We start from the raw sequence: 14,515 nt of genomic DNA on the forward strand, positions 1-14,515 counted from the left end.
GAAGAGTACAGACGGGTCATTAGGCGCTGGTGGCCCTGAAGGATTCAGACAATTTGAAGGAACAGAGGGTCGGGCGATGTGGCGAGATGCGTTTCAGCTTTCACTGATCTTACGTCCAAGCATTGCCCGCCCCTGGTATCTGCTCCTTCGAGGGTATTTACTTTCCTCTTCTCTCTGCGAAGAACAATCTATTATAACATTGAATCGAATATTTATGAATCATGAATCCTTTCTTTGTTGCTGTCAAGCAAGCTTTGATCTCCACGGGCCGAGACCCTAGCCCTAACGGCTGTCCCGAGGAGGCTAAATTAGCAAAGTCAGACCAGTCGCGTTTCCGAAAAGTCAAAACCTCCCGCAATAATGTATCTCGATATGAGTCGCTCGACACACCCAACACCCCCAACACCTCGGGGTCAGACCCGCGAGCCTTCAGTGAGCTTCACCCCGAGCTCAAGCCACGGCAAGCCGAGTGGCAAGCCGATACCCCTACCGCCGACGTTTCAACATGTGGCTATCTCAATGGGAATGCCAGCCTGCCTCGCACCGCAAATCCAGGTTTCGACTGTAGGGTGGACAATAAGAATGCCATATGGGGGTTTTGCTCAACGGCCATCCTTGCCGTCAGCGACTGTGGACTGGTAGGAGGCTGTGTGGACGCACATGCTTGCGACGGCGGATGCGGCATCTCTGGTGATCCAAACGCTACGACTGTTGGATGGTTTGTGAACCTTCTCGTCTCTGCCCTTGCGATCCTTTTTCCTAGCCTGACCCCCGGCACTGGTCTGTTCGATTGCGGATATTCAAAGCGTTGCTCTGCGGCTGACTCTACCTTGACAGCACGGATTCTGGGGCTGATTATTGTTCAACTGCTCTCTTGACCGATGGACCCGATCAAACGTACGCATATATTGCGTGCGGAAGCGCCGCAATCACGGACAATTTATTGTACTCACCGACAACTACTTCGCTGCACTCAAGCCCGTCAAGCACTTCCGCTCTCAGCGGGGCGAAACCATCGGTCACATCCGCATCTTCTACGTCTTCAGCCACTTCATCGTCCCCTATTCCCACAACATCCACCATCACTTCGGCTCCAGCCTCATCGTCAACGCATTCGAAAGCAACTTCAAGCCCGTCAAACAACACTGGTGCGATCGTTGGCGGTGTTCTTGGTGGACTTGCTCTTCTCGCGTTCATCGTCGTGGCTATGCTGTTCCACAGAAGGCTCAAAACAAGCCCCACCACTGGGGGCCAAAGTTATGATCCTGTATGGCGGGGCATTGGAGACCAGAGAGGAGCGCCGAAGAGGGTTCCGAGACAAACGCTTCTTCCGGCTGAACTTTCGACCGGCAGGCGCGATGAGACGACTGAGCTGCCCAATGACATGGGAGGGACTAGACGCACATAGGAAGTTAATGAATGAGCATGGAGAGTGAGCTGACATGGGAACGTCATGTAATTATATACGTTATCGAGATCGTGGTGATTGTCACAGAATCAATATAGTACAACTCATAAATCTGGTATAGTATAAAGATGTTGATTGTCCTGAGTGTCTGCAGGGCAGCTATATGTGGTGCCAAGCCTACGCTGGTAGCCCTATAAGTAGCCCTGAGGCATCTCATGACAGTGGTGACCCTTTCTCCTCTTCAATCGAGCCGATCTGAACAGATATCACTCAAATCTCTAACAACCACTACCAGCCTAACCGCTCTACAAAGCAATCGTCTTAATACCATCACTATCCATTTCCATAATTTTCACGGCATCTCATATGCAAAACCGCGTTGTATGCCTGCCAGTATTACTTCGTATCTATCGTCGTTATTGGGTAAGCTATGGAATAGAGACGGACAGCGTGGTACCTTCCGGGGCTGCCTGCCGGCTGGCTGGCACACCGTGTCGAGGCGGTACTAGAATCTTAAGTATATACGATTCGTAGCTGGACTGGAATCGCTTCTAGTCATAGTACTACGATCTAGATTTGAAGTGGACTAGGTTTTCGGATACACGAAATCAAGCTTTCGATGATACTGTGGGATTTTGATCTTGGAATTGTGTGATTTCCGTGAGTAGTTATCAGAGGGAATGATGCGATTCTTGGATGAGACCGGGACCTCTGGGCCAGGTTTCAAGAGCAGGGTAGTCCCCTTATATACATTCGAAATCCATGCACGACTGCACTCCACGCAAGTGCAAAACGTCAACAGACCCACCGAGCCCATGTCTGCGCTCTATCAAAGCGGTCTCTTCGCCCTCACCCTTGCCATATCGGCGGTACTTCATCGTAGCCAGGGTGCCTATACTCAATCTCACGGCACACCTCGTCCCAATCTGTGTGCCACGGGCGTGGTCAGGATTACTTGACGCACAGCGGATAAATCTCGTGACAGCTTCACGGAACGAGTGAAACACCGCTTCCGCAGAGATGGTCATACGTACCGATAGGGAAGCCACCACCCACAGATTCCAGGTCCGAGTACTCGGAGAAAGTATCGGGGGGATCCTTGTCTCTGTCCACATCGTCATTGTTGTCCTCCATTGAAGCGGTTTGACTGCATTCGTGGCAACAGAAGTATGAATCCCCGAGACATTCGGCAGTGACGTAGGGGCAGTGGAAGAAATCGGAGTCGTACATGCAACTGTCGGAGGAGAGCGGGCAGTTATTGCAGAAGATTACATCGAGTACATCGACGCCATCGTACTCCTTTGGTTCGCTGCAGCAAAGGTAGAGGAGGTAGGTGTAGTGGCACATTCTGGGGTCTGGGGCTTGTAGTGTTCGGAGAGGTGAGGAGGGTTGGGGGGGGTCTTTGCTTAGTTGATGGAGACCTGTGGACAGCTAGAAGGCTTTTGAAGGGTTGCTGGAGAGGTGTGGAAGATGTTGAAGGAGATGAAGGAGATGAAGGGCGGGGGGAAGGCCAGCCTGGATATAGGGGATGGGTCCACTTGGCACTACTCACGCGGCTGAAGGCTATGGATGCCATCCGAACGGGCTTCACCAGGCACGGGACCTGAAGGGTATCGCAGATGGCTGGATGGGAAGTCCTGACAGTACCGTTCATTAGGCTTGGGCTAGTCCAGGTGCATGCGACTTCTGGGGCCAAAGATATAATGAAGGCCCAACCACATGGCCGTTCCGCAGGCGAACTCAATGGACTAGCTAGATCAAAAGTACAATGCAGTCATGTAGTCATGCTTCTGAGACCGACGCCCAGTCGAGCAGAAGGAGGCGGTCGCATCAGAAACCCTCACAGTACCAATCACGAACCTTCGCTGGGTCCGAAGGGCGTCTCTGCATGGGCTGGCAGCCCTTGCCGCATCATCCACGGTAGTTGGGCGTGGCCGAAATCGTAGCTATTGTGAAGCTGTAGCCTTCGCACCGCCCTCCGTAAGGCATGCGCTAGACCAGAAGCCTTGCATTGGATGGGAAGCCCTCGTAGTCCGAAACCTGAAGCTGCCGCCTAGTCGAATCCATTGCAATGGTTGGGTGGTAATCCGAAACATGACGCTGCCGCGTAACCAGAACGACACCAATGATTGGTCCAGCTGCCAGTGTTATACATCTACCCCGATCACGTGACTCCTCAACGTGGCAAGTGTTGGGTCAGAAGCGCAGTGCCGTGTCTTTGAAGGACTGCAGTCCAATGATTTGGATTTTCTGTTCCCTCCAGAGAGACGGAGCACGCGTCGTCAATGTTGGTTCCGCCGCAGCCTCTACGCGGTAAGGCGGCCGAGGGGCGGCATGAAACTCTTTACTTCCCCGTCCGTGTACTCAAGAGACAACCCATTGAAAGCGTGTCCAATGATATCGGACTTTAGAACCCTTCCTGAATCGCTGGCCTTGCCATGAGCTTTGCACACTTTTTAGATTTCATGTCTTTCGCGCCCGACGAGCATGTCAAAGCAAGAGAAAAAGACTCCCAGGAGGCTCTGGTCTCGCAGATAATAGTTGCGGGTATTCACGAAACTGGTTTATGGATAGAGTAGTTACATGTCGGTCTCGTGGCACGATTGCACGGGCAACAACGGTACCAGATCTGCCATTCGGCTGAGAATCAATTAGCAAGCCAAACCTTCAGTGCCATTCCCTGGGTAGACTGCTCGTTACAAAGAGATGAAGCCTGGGTTTGGGTGCCGTCAAACACGCGGTAATAGAGTCATGGTGTATAAATACCGATTAGTACCCCACCCCCCTGAGTAGCAGTTTTCCTGACTTTCGCACCTTAGTGAACCGTGACCGGTCAACGTGTATATGAAAACCGCCAAATACTATGTGTAAACCAATGTGTAGTACGCAAGGGATTCTCCTCCACAACCGCGCAGCACGGGCCCATAACCTGTTGGACGGTCAGAATGAGATGCGAAGGAAAATAAGATATATAAACCCTCACCACCCCAGCATATGAGTACAATCATCAACAAACCAAGAATCGGCTCGTATGAGCAGCGAAACATTTCCCAACCTGTTCACTCTGGGCTGATATACATCCATCATCACTCAGCCTTGAAGCTTTCCAAGGCCGACGTCTTTCTTTCCTCCATCATTCTCTTCTTTCTTTCCATACATCTATTCCCACAACATTCACTTTCCGGATCCCGACTGAAACCAACATGAAAGATGAGGTGCTTGAAGACATAGATAGTTGAGTCATCCCGAGCTAAGGTGTTCTAGTGCGGAATGATGCGAGGGTCGATTGTCGATCGACGACGCTAAAACCCCCGCAATCGCTAAAGTAAAAACAAGGTTTTAGCCGAAGAAACATCTTCCTTTAAAAAAGGGGGGACCGGGTCGTAACCCTAAAAGGCAAATCATATCCAACCGCTGCTCTCTCCTGCTCTACCTTATGCATGATCGTTTGGTCATCGGATCAAAGGGACGTCATTCTCGAGGCACGTCTTTCATCTATTTCCACACTCCACTTTATTCCGCCAAAACCCGTCAACATCCCCACGTTTTCCTCAAAAGCATGACATAAGAGCACGTCATATCCGAGGCAAGACCATAAATCAGTGGAGTCAGAGTCCTCACAGATGCCGTGTCTTCCAACGCATAATGTACAATAAATGTACATCTTTTCCCCATATGAGTATACATATATTCCCTCACACCCTCAGCTGATGCTGACCACACCACCACTAACCGAAATCCCCGCCGTCCACATCTGCCGAAGCGACGAATCCCCCGCCACGGAATCAGCATGAAAAACCATCTGCGCACCCGCTGGCCCCACCGTCGCACTGCCGGGACTGTTCAACGCCCCTCCATCACTTCCACTCACCAGCAACGGACTCGACGCCTTCGTATACGGACCCCCGACAGCACTGGCGGTCGCGTAGCTAGTATCGTAAACCGCACCGTTGTAGCAATTGCTGCTGAAGAACAGGTAGTACGTGCCGCTGACGAGGACGAGACTCGGGGCTTCGATGAGAGGGCCATCGTCGGTGTCGCGGTCGAGGATCTGAGTGGCGGTGCCGGTGAGAGTGACCCCGTCGGCTTCGACGGCTTGCAGCATGATGGGGGTGGAGTAGGAGCCGTCGCCGTTGCCGCAGGTGCCGCCGCCGCCGAGGCTGTTGCCGTCGACTTTGTAGACGACGTAGAGGGAGCCGTCGGAGTCTGCGAAGCCGGCCGGATCGATCGCGCCGCCTTGACTGTAGTGGGAGGTTAGATAAATGACGAGAGATGATATTTCTAGGAGGGTGAAACGGACTCAAGAGGACATGCAAAGGCGGTGTCACTGGCTGTGTAGGGACCTTGGACCGTCGATGATGTGGCGGTCCCGACGCAATGCATGTTTGTGTTGGTAGAGGAAGTGGCGGCGAAATACAGGACGAAAGAGCCATCAGCCTGTCATAGTCAGTCTCCCACTTATCATCGTGTTTGTGGAGGTCCTCACAAGCTGGGCGACATCAGGTGCCCACACGTCGCCTGTGCTCCAAGATGGTATTGTCGGGAGAGCGTCACTGCCTGTCACCGTCCAGGTATCGAAATCTGGCGACGTTGCGATTTGAATGTTTTGGGCTCCATTGGAAGTTGCAAAAGCATAGTACGTGCCACCAACGTTGATGAAAGCGGGATCTGGGAAGTTGGACGTGATGACAGGACCGTTTGAGAATGCTCGCTTCGCCACAGGTGTTGGTGACGAGAAGGGAGTGATGGAGAGTAAGAGGAGAAGTACTTGAGAGAACATGGTGAAAGTGTGTGTACAGCTTTTGTGTGGTGGATATTGGAGATAATTTGGTGGACGTTTCTCCTTCCAAACGGTCTCCTTTATATTGTGCACCGGGAGGGCTATGCACCGCTTACACCCCCAATAAAGCCTCACACCATGGACAGTCCGGAAATTTCACAGGACTATACAGTCGTTTCAGTACAAGACTCTCATTTACCGCCAGTACATCGTTATCCCGTCAGGTTCTGCAAAGTATCTTTAATGCACACAGCCTGCTCAGCGCAAGGCTCACAGGTACAGGCAAAATCCATAGTGTTCCCGTCAGGTTCTGCGAAGTACCTTTAATGCACACCAATTGCTCAGCGCAAGGCTCACACGTACAGGCAGAATCCATAGTGTTCCCGTCTCCGAGCTGAAGATGAGAATACGGAGAAGTCTTCGACAAGTCTGGTAGATCTCAGAGCGGCGTAAGGTTTACTCAGAGTAGGTCTTACATAGATCATCAAGCACACCATCATTCGACGGTAGGAATGCGGAGGAGCGTCAGAGGACGTGGTAAATCAAGCAACGATCGGAAGCACTGCATGAAATGAGGGGCCGGGTAGATGAAATGTGTTGCCCGTGTGATGTCATGCTTCAGGTGACGGGGTATATTGCGAGGGGTATTAGACATCCCCGAATACCAATCTGAGCTCCGGGACATGGCCGCTTTCTCAATCAGGCAGTCAGCAATAATCAGGTACGAGGGTACATTTGTGGATCTGCGCTTTAGATTACTCCAAGCCTGACGCTCCAGTCAATTTCGTTGCTTTCAAGAGCCGTCAGCCGATCTTCCGAAAGGATCATCTCTGGTAAAAATAAAAAAACATCAACCCATGCTTTTGGCAGGCAATAGCCGTCTACAAGTCGATTAGCGGTCACAGGCTGGTAGTCTCCTTATGGGAATGTGGTGTGAAACTCGTTGTGATCAGAAGAAGAAGAATGGCTGTGAAGGCTACTAAATAGTAGGTGCTGGCCCTACCACAAGGCTGGGAGCATTCTCCAACACTCCTCGGACACAGGACCGAGACGAATGACGCTGCGAGTCGCAAAGACGTAGAAAGGGCAATTGTGAAGCCAAAGGTCTAGTACTCCGAGTATGGAGTCGAATACATGTTCAAACGCTGGATCTGTTAGTCAATAGCAATCTCTCAATGCAATGATAGAGTCGAATCGGTGTCTCGGGGATCAAACTCGTCAACCAACAACGGCCTGTCTGTTCAAGAAGAGGTCACATATGGGTCTTAGTTAGGTATGAAACTATCAGCTAGTAACGGCTTGCTGGTTCAGGAACGAAGCCAGACATGGGCCATAAGCCTGAAGAGCATGCCAGAAATGTCCATAGGAGACTACTTGGTCTTGCAATCGAATCCTATTTCCAAAATGGCACGCGGCTCATGATCTCTGTGTGTCTTTGAGATTGTCCAAAGCGTACCATCAGCTCAGCTTACTTAAAATAGCACAATTGGACCGGGTCCAGACAGATACAGATCTGCTTCCGGCAACGCAACCGTGATGGAGCCTGGAATCAAGCCCAAGGTGACGGGCTCTGTGTCTGGTTTCGTATTATACCCTGTGGCGATGCTGGTTTCTTTCTCCTTATGCAGCGGTATCAGAACTGTGACTCACCCTTTTTCGAAGCTGACCATGCCTCCGGATCCACCCTGCTGGTAGACGACCACAAAGGGGTGGTGGTGGTGATCGAGGCTGTTGAAACGCGAGTCGAACGATTCCGGAGTGTGACCATCCTCGCGGTGGAAGATCTAAAGTGACGCATTAGTCTTGAGAAATACAGATCCCAGCATTTTGTGAACAAAGAGTACAGAACCTTCCAATGGTAATAAAGATTGCACTCTAGCATTAGCGTTTCCGAGACGCCTTTACAGCTTGGTAGGTCGTCAGTCTTGATCTGCGTACATGCGCGCTTGATCCAGGCATTCCAAAGCGAGCGGGGCTTCTCTGATTCTTGTCTAGGCCTGGGCGTGGAGGGTTTCCCGAACTTCCTCTGCTGCTATAGTAACGTTGAACATCCACAGTCTTGAAGGAATCGAGAATGGCACCAGATGCGTTGGTGAGTATTTCTGAAGCATCTGTTTCCACCTTTTGGGTCGTTTTTGTGGTGTGCACGATATCCTCACTCGTGGATTATTCAATTGATAGGGTTGATGTCTTGACACGAGCCGATTGACTCGGGCATGTTCTCCTGTGGCACGGACTGTTCACACGATCTCTCCTACGCGTTTTTGGATTTGGAAGGGGCGATTGCTTCTGCTTTTGAACGAAAGAGGGAAATGAGAGCGGAAAAAGATGAACAACGGATGGAACTGTACTTACTAGTTTCTTTCTTGGTAACGGCCATGCCTTGCTTGAAGCCTTCTTTGTTGGCCTTAGCGATAGCTTCTGCCGCATCTGGCAGAACCCTAGCGGATGGCACGCCTACCGCAGACATGTATTTCGGATTGCTCTTCAGAGCTGAAAGTATTATGTATACATTTGCAGGATTGTTGCTAGACTTGCCTTGCACTAACTCAATTCTTTACTGCGCAGCAGAAGGCCTATCGGGGACGTCGTGATCTAAATAATGAGTGTTAATAGAAACAAGCCTTCTGACCGAAAGATGAACTTCGTAGAAAGCCTGGCAATCTTCCAACCTTTTACCCGTCGCAGCTACCAAGTTGCAAAGCTCTTTGCGATCCGGTCCCTCTAGGACGGCACGAAATTCGGCTGGTTCTTTCCATGAGAGAGACATGAACTTGAAGCTGAATGCCAGTATCGCCGAAGTCCCGTTTATGCCCGTCATGTTACTAGGAACAAGGAAGCTGATACCCTGATGAACGGCCTGGACCATTCTGCGCTGCTCATCTTATTCTGTGAGTTCATTTACAAATTATGGAAAGCGATGGCTATGCGACTTGCCAACCGCTGGCAGTGCTTCGGCAAGGGCTACCTTGCTGAGTATTTGCCAAGCCTCCATCGTGAGAAAAAAGGTCCGAAGATACGTCCGAGCAGCAGCATTAGCAGTGCACGTTCTCAATCACGGTCCGGTTTGTCGTATTCTTGGGTAAGCAGAGGTCAAATTCTCACAAACGAAATACGCATTACCCACTCTCTATTCACAGGCTGATCTGGAGGACGCCTGTGACGTTCAAGATCTCTGGCTGTTGGTCCTAATTTCGTTAAACTCCTGGAAAATCATATCCAGTTTATCAAAGATTGACATTAATTTTTGTGATAGATTTGGGTCTAGCGCCTATTTCATAGCAAGGTATGTGTTTTGGGCAAGTATATCATACGGTATAAAAGGTAATCGGGCTCCATCACGGTCAAGGCTTGGTGATCCGACTTTTGCGTCCGCCATAGCAGGGTTCGGCGTGTGGAGTGTGGACATCCTGGGTTTGACTTTCTAACGATTGCGTAGAGGATTACGCGCTAGACACTTTTGATGATAAGAACTGTTGTGCCGGCAGGCGATGGTGGATCTCAGGTTCTCTGCAAAAGGAAAACGTGACTAGGCACGCTAGGATGGAACAAACGAAATGGGGTAAGAAGCTAATCTTGAGGGGAGTGGCTACGAGACGAAAATCTGACTGTTGTCGTTGGATAAGTCACGCGAACGCCTTCTTCTGCATCCCGAATCAAATCTGGCTGTCTTCAATGGTTGGTCGCGTCAAAGGCCTGTTTTCTCTCTGCGTTAAGAGTCAAGGTTAACTCGCTCAGAAGGAGGGTCGCCTTCAAGGAGTGCTTTCCTTTCTGCACCCCGAGGCAAACAACTATTCTAGTTGGCTGGTCAACCTGATCTTGCCGATCATTTAGGCCTAAGCCTCACAGTACTAGTTTCATGCCAATACTCCGAAGTAGTGAAGTGGGCTTATAGTGGGCTTGTGGCCGAATGGCAATCTTTCTGGCGCATACCCAAGTGAGGCTATTGGCATGATTGAGTGGCGGCATGCGTATCAGCCAGGACACCATATGATTGTTTCTCTTGTCAGTTGTAGTACACTTGTTTCTCTGGAAATCGCGTATAGGCAAGACAGCTTGGCCGGGAACAACAAGGTCATAAAGCTGGCTTGCACGGTCATGACAATATCGAGTAAATGTTTGGGGCGCGCAGTCTGCTTGCACTGGCTTGATATCAAAACCCCAGCTCTTTTAGGGGCACGCAATTAGATCCAAACGTGTTGTCCTAGAACAAATATGTGCCTTGGTCTTGCGGCGCGACCTTTCATCACTTACGCTACCTATCTTCACGGATCATACAGCTTTCTCTGTCATCACTTTCATTGATGACATCCCTTAGATCTTACCGTACATCAACAACGCCATCAACACCGCTTAGAAGACATGGAAATGTGCTTCCTTTTGCATCCCGGATGGAATCCGACAGTCTTAGAAGGTTGGTCTTCTCAAAACTAAGCCTAATTTCCAGTTTTCGAGCCAGGCCAGAGCCAGGCCATAGAATTTCAGAAGATCAGCCACCCTGGAGTTAACATCTCGTTCTCGTCACGAATATTGCTTGTTTTTGCCTACTGACAGACTGATGAGTTTACTCGGTTGCAGTGTCCAAAAGGCAACTGTGTTCGCAGTATGCTACCGAGGTTTCATTGGCTCCAATTGCATATGAACGTAGTGGGTGGAGTAGGCGAAGCCGCTCGCATTAGAGAATTAACTGTTAGTTCTCTTCGCTCTTGTGACCTTAAACTTGCTACCATTGGAATTGGCGCCAAAAGCCATCTCTTTCAGTGCATTGATTTAGCATACAACAGGCTGCCATATGACAGAAGTGTGTCTTGATCTTGCATCGTAGCCTCTCTTCGCTCAATCCGCCTGCGCCCGTGGCCTACGTAGTCCCGCTGTGTCATCAGTCCTTTCCGAAGTGTCTCGCTGAGTCTCAACGCCCCCCAATAACTCCATCCACGACCTCATCTTCCGTGGCCCCCTCACTGGCCCCTTTCTCTTGATCACTGCCCTTTTGTTTCACATGCTTGTCGTATCGCTGATGGCCTTTACTGAGATCTTGATTCACGTCGTTGTGAAGACGCTTTGAGCCGATCTCCGGAGGCAGAGCATCGCCTGTGCCGGTAATAGTTTCGGGGTTAGGAGCGGTATCGCGTGTGGTCTACAACCCAGAGAGACACACGCAGAGAGTTAGTCGAACATTTTGCAGGATAAGTGTCATGTTCTTCAAGTATGGAGACATTTGGAAAGGTGGAAAGAAGTCTGTCACTGACCCTGCTAACATCTTGGGCGTTATCTGCTGCACCAGCCAGATCAGTAGCACCAAGGTTGCTGGGATCGTCGGATGGGTCTGTAATTTGATCTGGTCGAGGAACAGAGGGTATGGTGTATTGGGCTCCTGCATCGTCCGGAACTTTGGTGCCATCAACGGCCATGTCCGTGATTGAGCCACCTTGAGGATTGGGATCTTGCGATGCCATTTTCAGGTCTTTGAATTGTGCAAATGTGGATTCGTCGAGCCTGTGTAAGAGTGCAGGAGAAACAGCTTGCTAGATATATCAGTGATTGCGGGAACGACGAAGCTCCTGAGTTAATTTGGGGTAAACAATCCCAGATGGACTTCTTTCATTATAACATTGTCGTCATCGGTAAATTCAGCAAGCTTTTACTCTAGCCCTAATCCTAGGCCAATCTGGGCGACCCTCGGACTTCACAACGTGAGGTAGATTGAACAGCAAGACCGGTGTCTGCGAAGTGAAGCATGGACTTCGAGATTGAGAAGCTAAGGATTTAGAAAAATACAATGGGCCAGATGTCGCATTCCCAAGTGACCAGTGAGGATGAATATGAGCGATATGGGAGCATATCACAGCATCCGTTCAACCTAGCTCATGGCTCAATAGAATAGATCCAGCGAACCGTTGCACAGCACCAAAACGTTCAGAGAGACGATATCTAGCGTCACAGTCCATGCGATACGGTGATGACCGGGTTGATTCTACCCCCATGCTCCTAATCATTGAGAAACGAGAAGAGTTCCCCCCAATCAGAAATTCCGAGAATCAGACACTCGATCTCTGAGACCTTAAGGTAGCGTACGAAGTTTGATAGGCTCAAGTCCACATGCCAAACTCTTTTAAATATTAGAACGTGTATTCTGATAAAAGTACCAAGTCGATGCCAAGACTACCTTCCGAGAATCTCGAATTTACGATTCACTACCTACATGCTTTCGGCTGGCAACGAGATCTACCTATACGTGATATCGGCTATAAACCCTCTGATAAAGATTCCTATACCTTCGGGAGTCTACTCTACACCTATTTAGTAGCTGCTACGCGTTGATTAAGTCTTAACTCGTTAGCTATAATAGACGTAAACTTATAGTTCGATACGTTAGAGAAGTTAAGAGATCTTAAAAGAGCGTATATTTATATATAGATATATGATTAGATTCTTTGATTACGATAACGATTAACTATATATAAGCGAAAATTAAATAATAAGACGTATTAGATTGAGGGTTAATGTGTCTCTCTTGAAGAATTTAATATTATCGATATAACGGCGAGTCTTATCTCTCTCGATTGAATAATATCTCTCTCTCTCGCTAATTAATAACTTTTCTCTAAATATTATAAGTACTTAATTTTGGCTATAGACGAGTCGACTCGTTTATAAAAATTATATAAAGGTTTTTTATTAAAAAGAGATTAGATAAGAAAGCTAAATCTAATATATTTGAAAAATACTCTCTTAATAGCGAAGTTAGTAAGTAATAAGTGATAATTATATATCTTTTAATTAGCTATCGACGTGTGAATAGACTTAATTAGATCTTATATTTTTACGAGAATCGAAGAAGAGTTTAATTCGAGTATTCTCGGCTTCGATTTAATAAATATTACTATTCTCTCTCTTACGTAACGATATATAATAAAGTATTAGATATTTAAGAATATATAGAATAGAGAGATTAGAGCTCGGTCTAAAGAAATAAGAAAAAAGTTTTAAAATATATTATAGAGTGTAATAATATCTAGTTATAATAGAGGCTTTAAAATTTCTAATATAATATATATAGTTGTGATTCTACGGGATTACGATTATCTACTATATCTTAAATAGAGTACGGATACCGGATATAGCCGTAAGATCGAGTGGGTAAAAACGGTTGCACTCTAGGCTACGCCTTTCAATGGGAAGGGGTACGAATAGAGGCATGGCTCTCCGATATAGGAATTACACACACACACACCTACATGCTTTCAAGGCTACAATTTCGGAAGAACTCAGGAATCTACTTATGTAATTGATATACTAAATATGATCTATGAGATTTTTGAAGTGTCACAGAAGATAGTTGTCCATCTACAACAGAAAGAAGATTTTCGGATTTTCGAATTGCCAAAGTTGTTACGGATCAATCCTTCACACTCGGTACACCTTCCTAATTAGGCCTTAGCGCGCCTCTCTCCGCACATATCTACCCTGCCGAGGGTCGGTGACAATAGTCTCTGCCGACTTTCTCCCGCAGCCCCCACTAAAAGTCGGCAGAGACTTTTGTCACCGACCCTCGTGCGGGCACATAGATTAATGGACAACTTTACAACCACACACATATATGAGTCAAACCATAATGATTCCTTAACAAATGGTAGCAACGTGAATCCCACAATATCTCCTGCCGCAGTGAAATCTTTCGAATAATGAAATTGCTGTCAGAGCAAGACATCGGACGGTTTCAAATCGTCCAAATATGCATCGTTCGAACTTCCTCCTGTAGAGGCCCAATTGGCTGTGATCGTCGCAGTAGATCCTCCTCTTGTGACGTCATTGCAATGATGTACCATATCAATGCAGTGGGGATGACAGGCCAAATTGCAGTGGTGTTCTCCGCTTGCTGAGTGGCGATTTGACATGGGAGCGTGGAGAGTAGGCCTGTGTTCTTGGTGCTGGGGGCCTTGCTGCCGCTTGGTTTCTCCGCAGTGTTCTCCGCATTTGCCTGCTGTAGTGTTCCCTCCTCTTGTAGAGTATCAGACTGAGTGGCTAGCTGAGTGGCTGACTGGACGACTTATAGAGACCTTCTCTTATACTGCTGGCGAGTCTTCTGATTCCGGTGCTGCTTCTTCTTCTGCTGCGTTGCACGTACAAATGGACACTCCGGTGATCGAGTAGCGTGGAAATCAAATGGACTACCGTCACTGTCCCAGTCACAAGGATCAAGACCGCATAGTGAGCACACCGTTAGATCCGAGGCTGGAAAAGTAGAGTCGAATATCTGATGAAAGCCAGCACTGGCTACGGTAGAGGCACTTGGACACACGTGTGGCCATGACGTGAATGAGGCG

The 14,515-nt window shown here is 48.6% G+C and overlaps 6 protein-coding genes across 6 annotated transcripts; 1 reads left to right on the top strand and 5 right to left on the bottom strand.

The window, feature by feature from the left end:
• Positions 1-221: 221 nt before the first annotated feature.
• Positions 222-1,408, top strand: HO133_006609 (uncharacterized protein; the record flags this gene model as incomplete). The annotated part of the gene is made up of 2 exons (XM_037297507.1): positions 222-780; positions 1,047-1,408. The coding sequence occupies 2 exons, from the start codon at positions 222-224 to the stop codon at positions 1,406-1,408; spliced, it is 921 nt and encodes a 306-aa protein (XP_037147217.1).
• A 743-nt stretch (positions 1,409-2,151) lies between these two features.
• On the bottom strand, positions 2,152-2,542 carry HO133_006610 (uncharacterized protein; the record flags this gene model as incomplete). Its single annotated transcript, XM_037297508.1, has 2 exons — positions 2,152-2,300; positions 2,443-2,542. 2 exons carry the CDS (start codon positions 2,540-2,542, stop codon positions 2,152-2,154), a joined length of 249 nt encoding a protein of 82 aa, XP_037147218.1.
• Positions 2,543-5,111: 2,569 nt separating this feature from the next.
• Positions 5,112-6,188, bottom strand: HO133_006611 (uncharacterized protein; the record flags this gene model as incomplete). The annotated part of the gene is made up of 3 exons (XM_037297509.1): positions 5,112-5,649; positions 5,709-5,845; positions 5,895-6,188. 3 exons carry the CDS (start codon positions 6,186-6,188, stop codon positions 5,112-5,114), a joined length of 969 nt encoding a protein of 322 aa, XP_037147219.1.
• Positions 6,189-7,834: 1,646 nt separating this feature from the next.
• HO133_006612 (uncharacterized protein) lies at positions 7,835-9,009 on the bottom strand (the record flags this gene model as incomplete). Its single annotated transcript, XM_037297510.1, has 4 exons — positions 7,835-7,972; positions 8,127-8,290; positions 8,544-8,681; positions 8,868-9,009. 4 exons carry the CDS (start codon positions 9,007-9,009, stop codon positions 7,835-7,837), a joined length of 582 nt encoding a protein of 193 aa, XP_037147220.1.
• Positions 9,010-11,097: 2,088 nt separating this feature from the next.
• HO133_006613 (uncharacterized protein) lies at positions 11,098-11,644 on the bottom strand (the record flags this gene model as incomplete). Its single annotated transcript, XM_037297511.1, has 2 exons — positions 11,098-11,325; positions 11,438-11,644. The coding sequence occupies 2 exons, from the start codon at positions 11,642-11,644 to the stop codon at positions 11,098-11,100; spliced, it is 435 nt and encodes a 144-aa protein (XP_037147221.1).
• A 2,264-nt stretch (positions 11,645-13,908) lies between these two features.
• Positions 13,909-14,500, bottom strand: HO133_006614 (uncharacterized protein; the record flags this gene model as incomplete). Its single annotated transcript, XM_037297512.1, has 3 exons — positions 13,909-14,229; positions 14,410-14,423; positions 14,491-14,500. The coding sequence occupies 3 exons, from the start codon at positions 14,498-14,500 to the stop codon at positions 13,909-13,911; spliced, it is 345 nt and encodes a 114-aa protein (XP_037147222.1).
• Positions 14,501-14,515: the final 15 nt, after the last annotated feature.

This window comes from Letharia lupina (assembly GCF_014066315.1).
Source record: "Letharia lupina isolate WasteWater1 chromosome Unknown contig_25, whole genome shotgun sequence".
NCBI classification, from domain to species: Eukaryota; Fungi; Ascomycota; class Lecanoromycetes; order Lecanorales; family Parmeliaceae; genus Letharia; species Letharia lupina.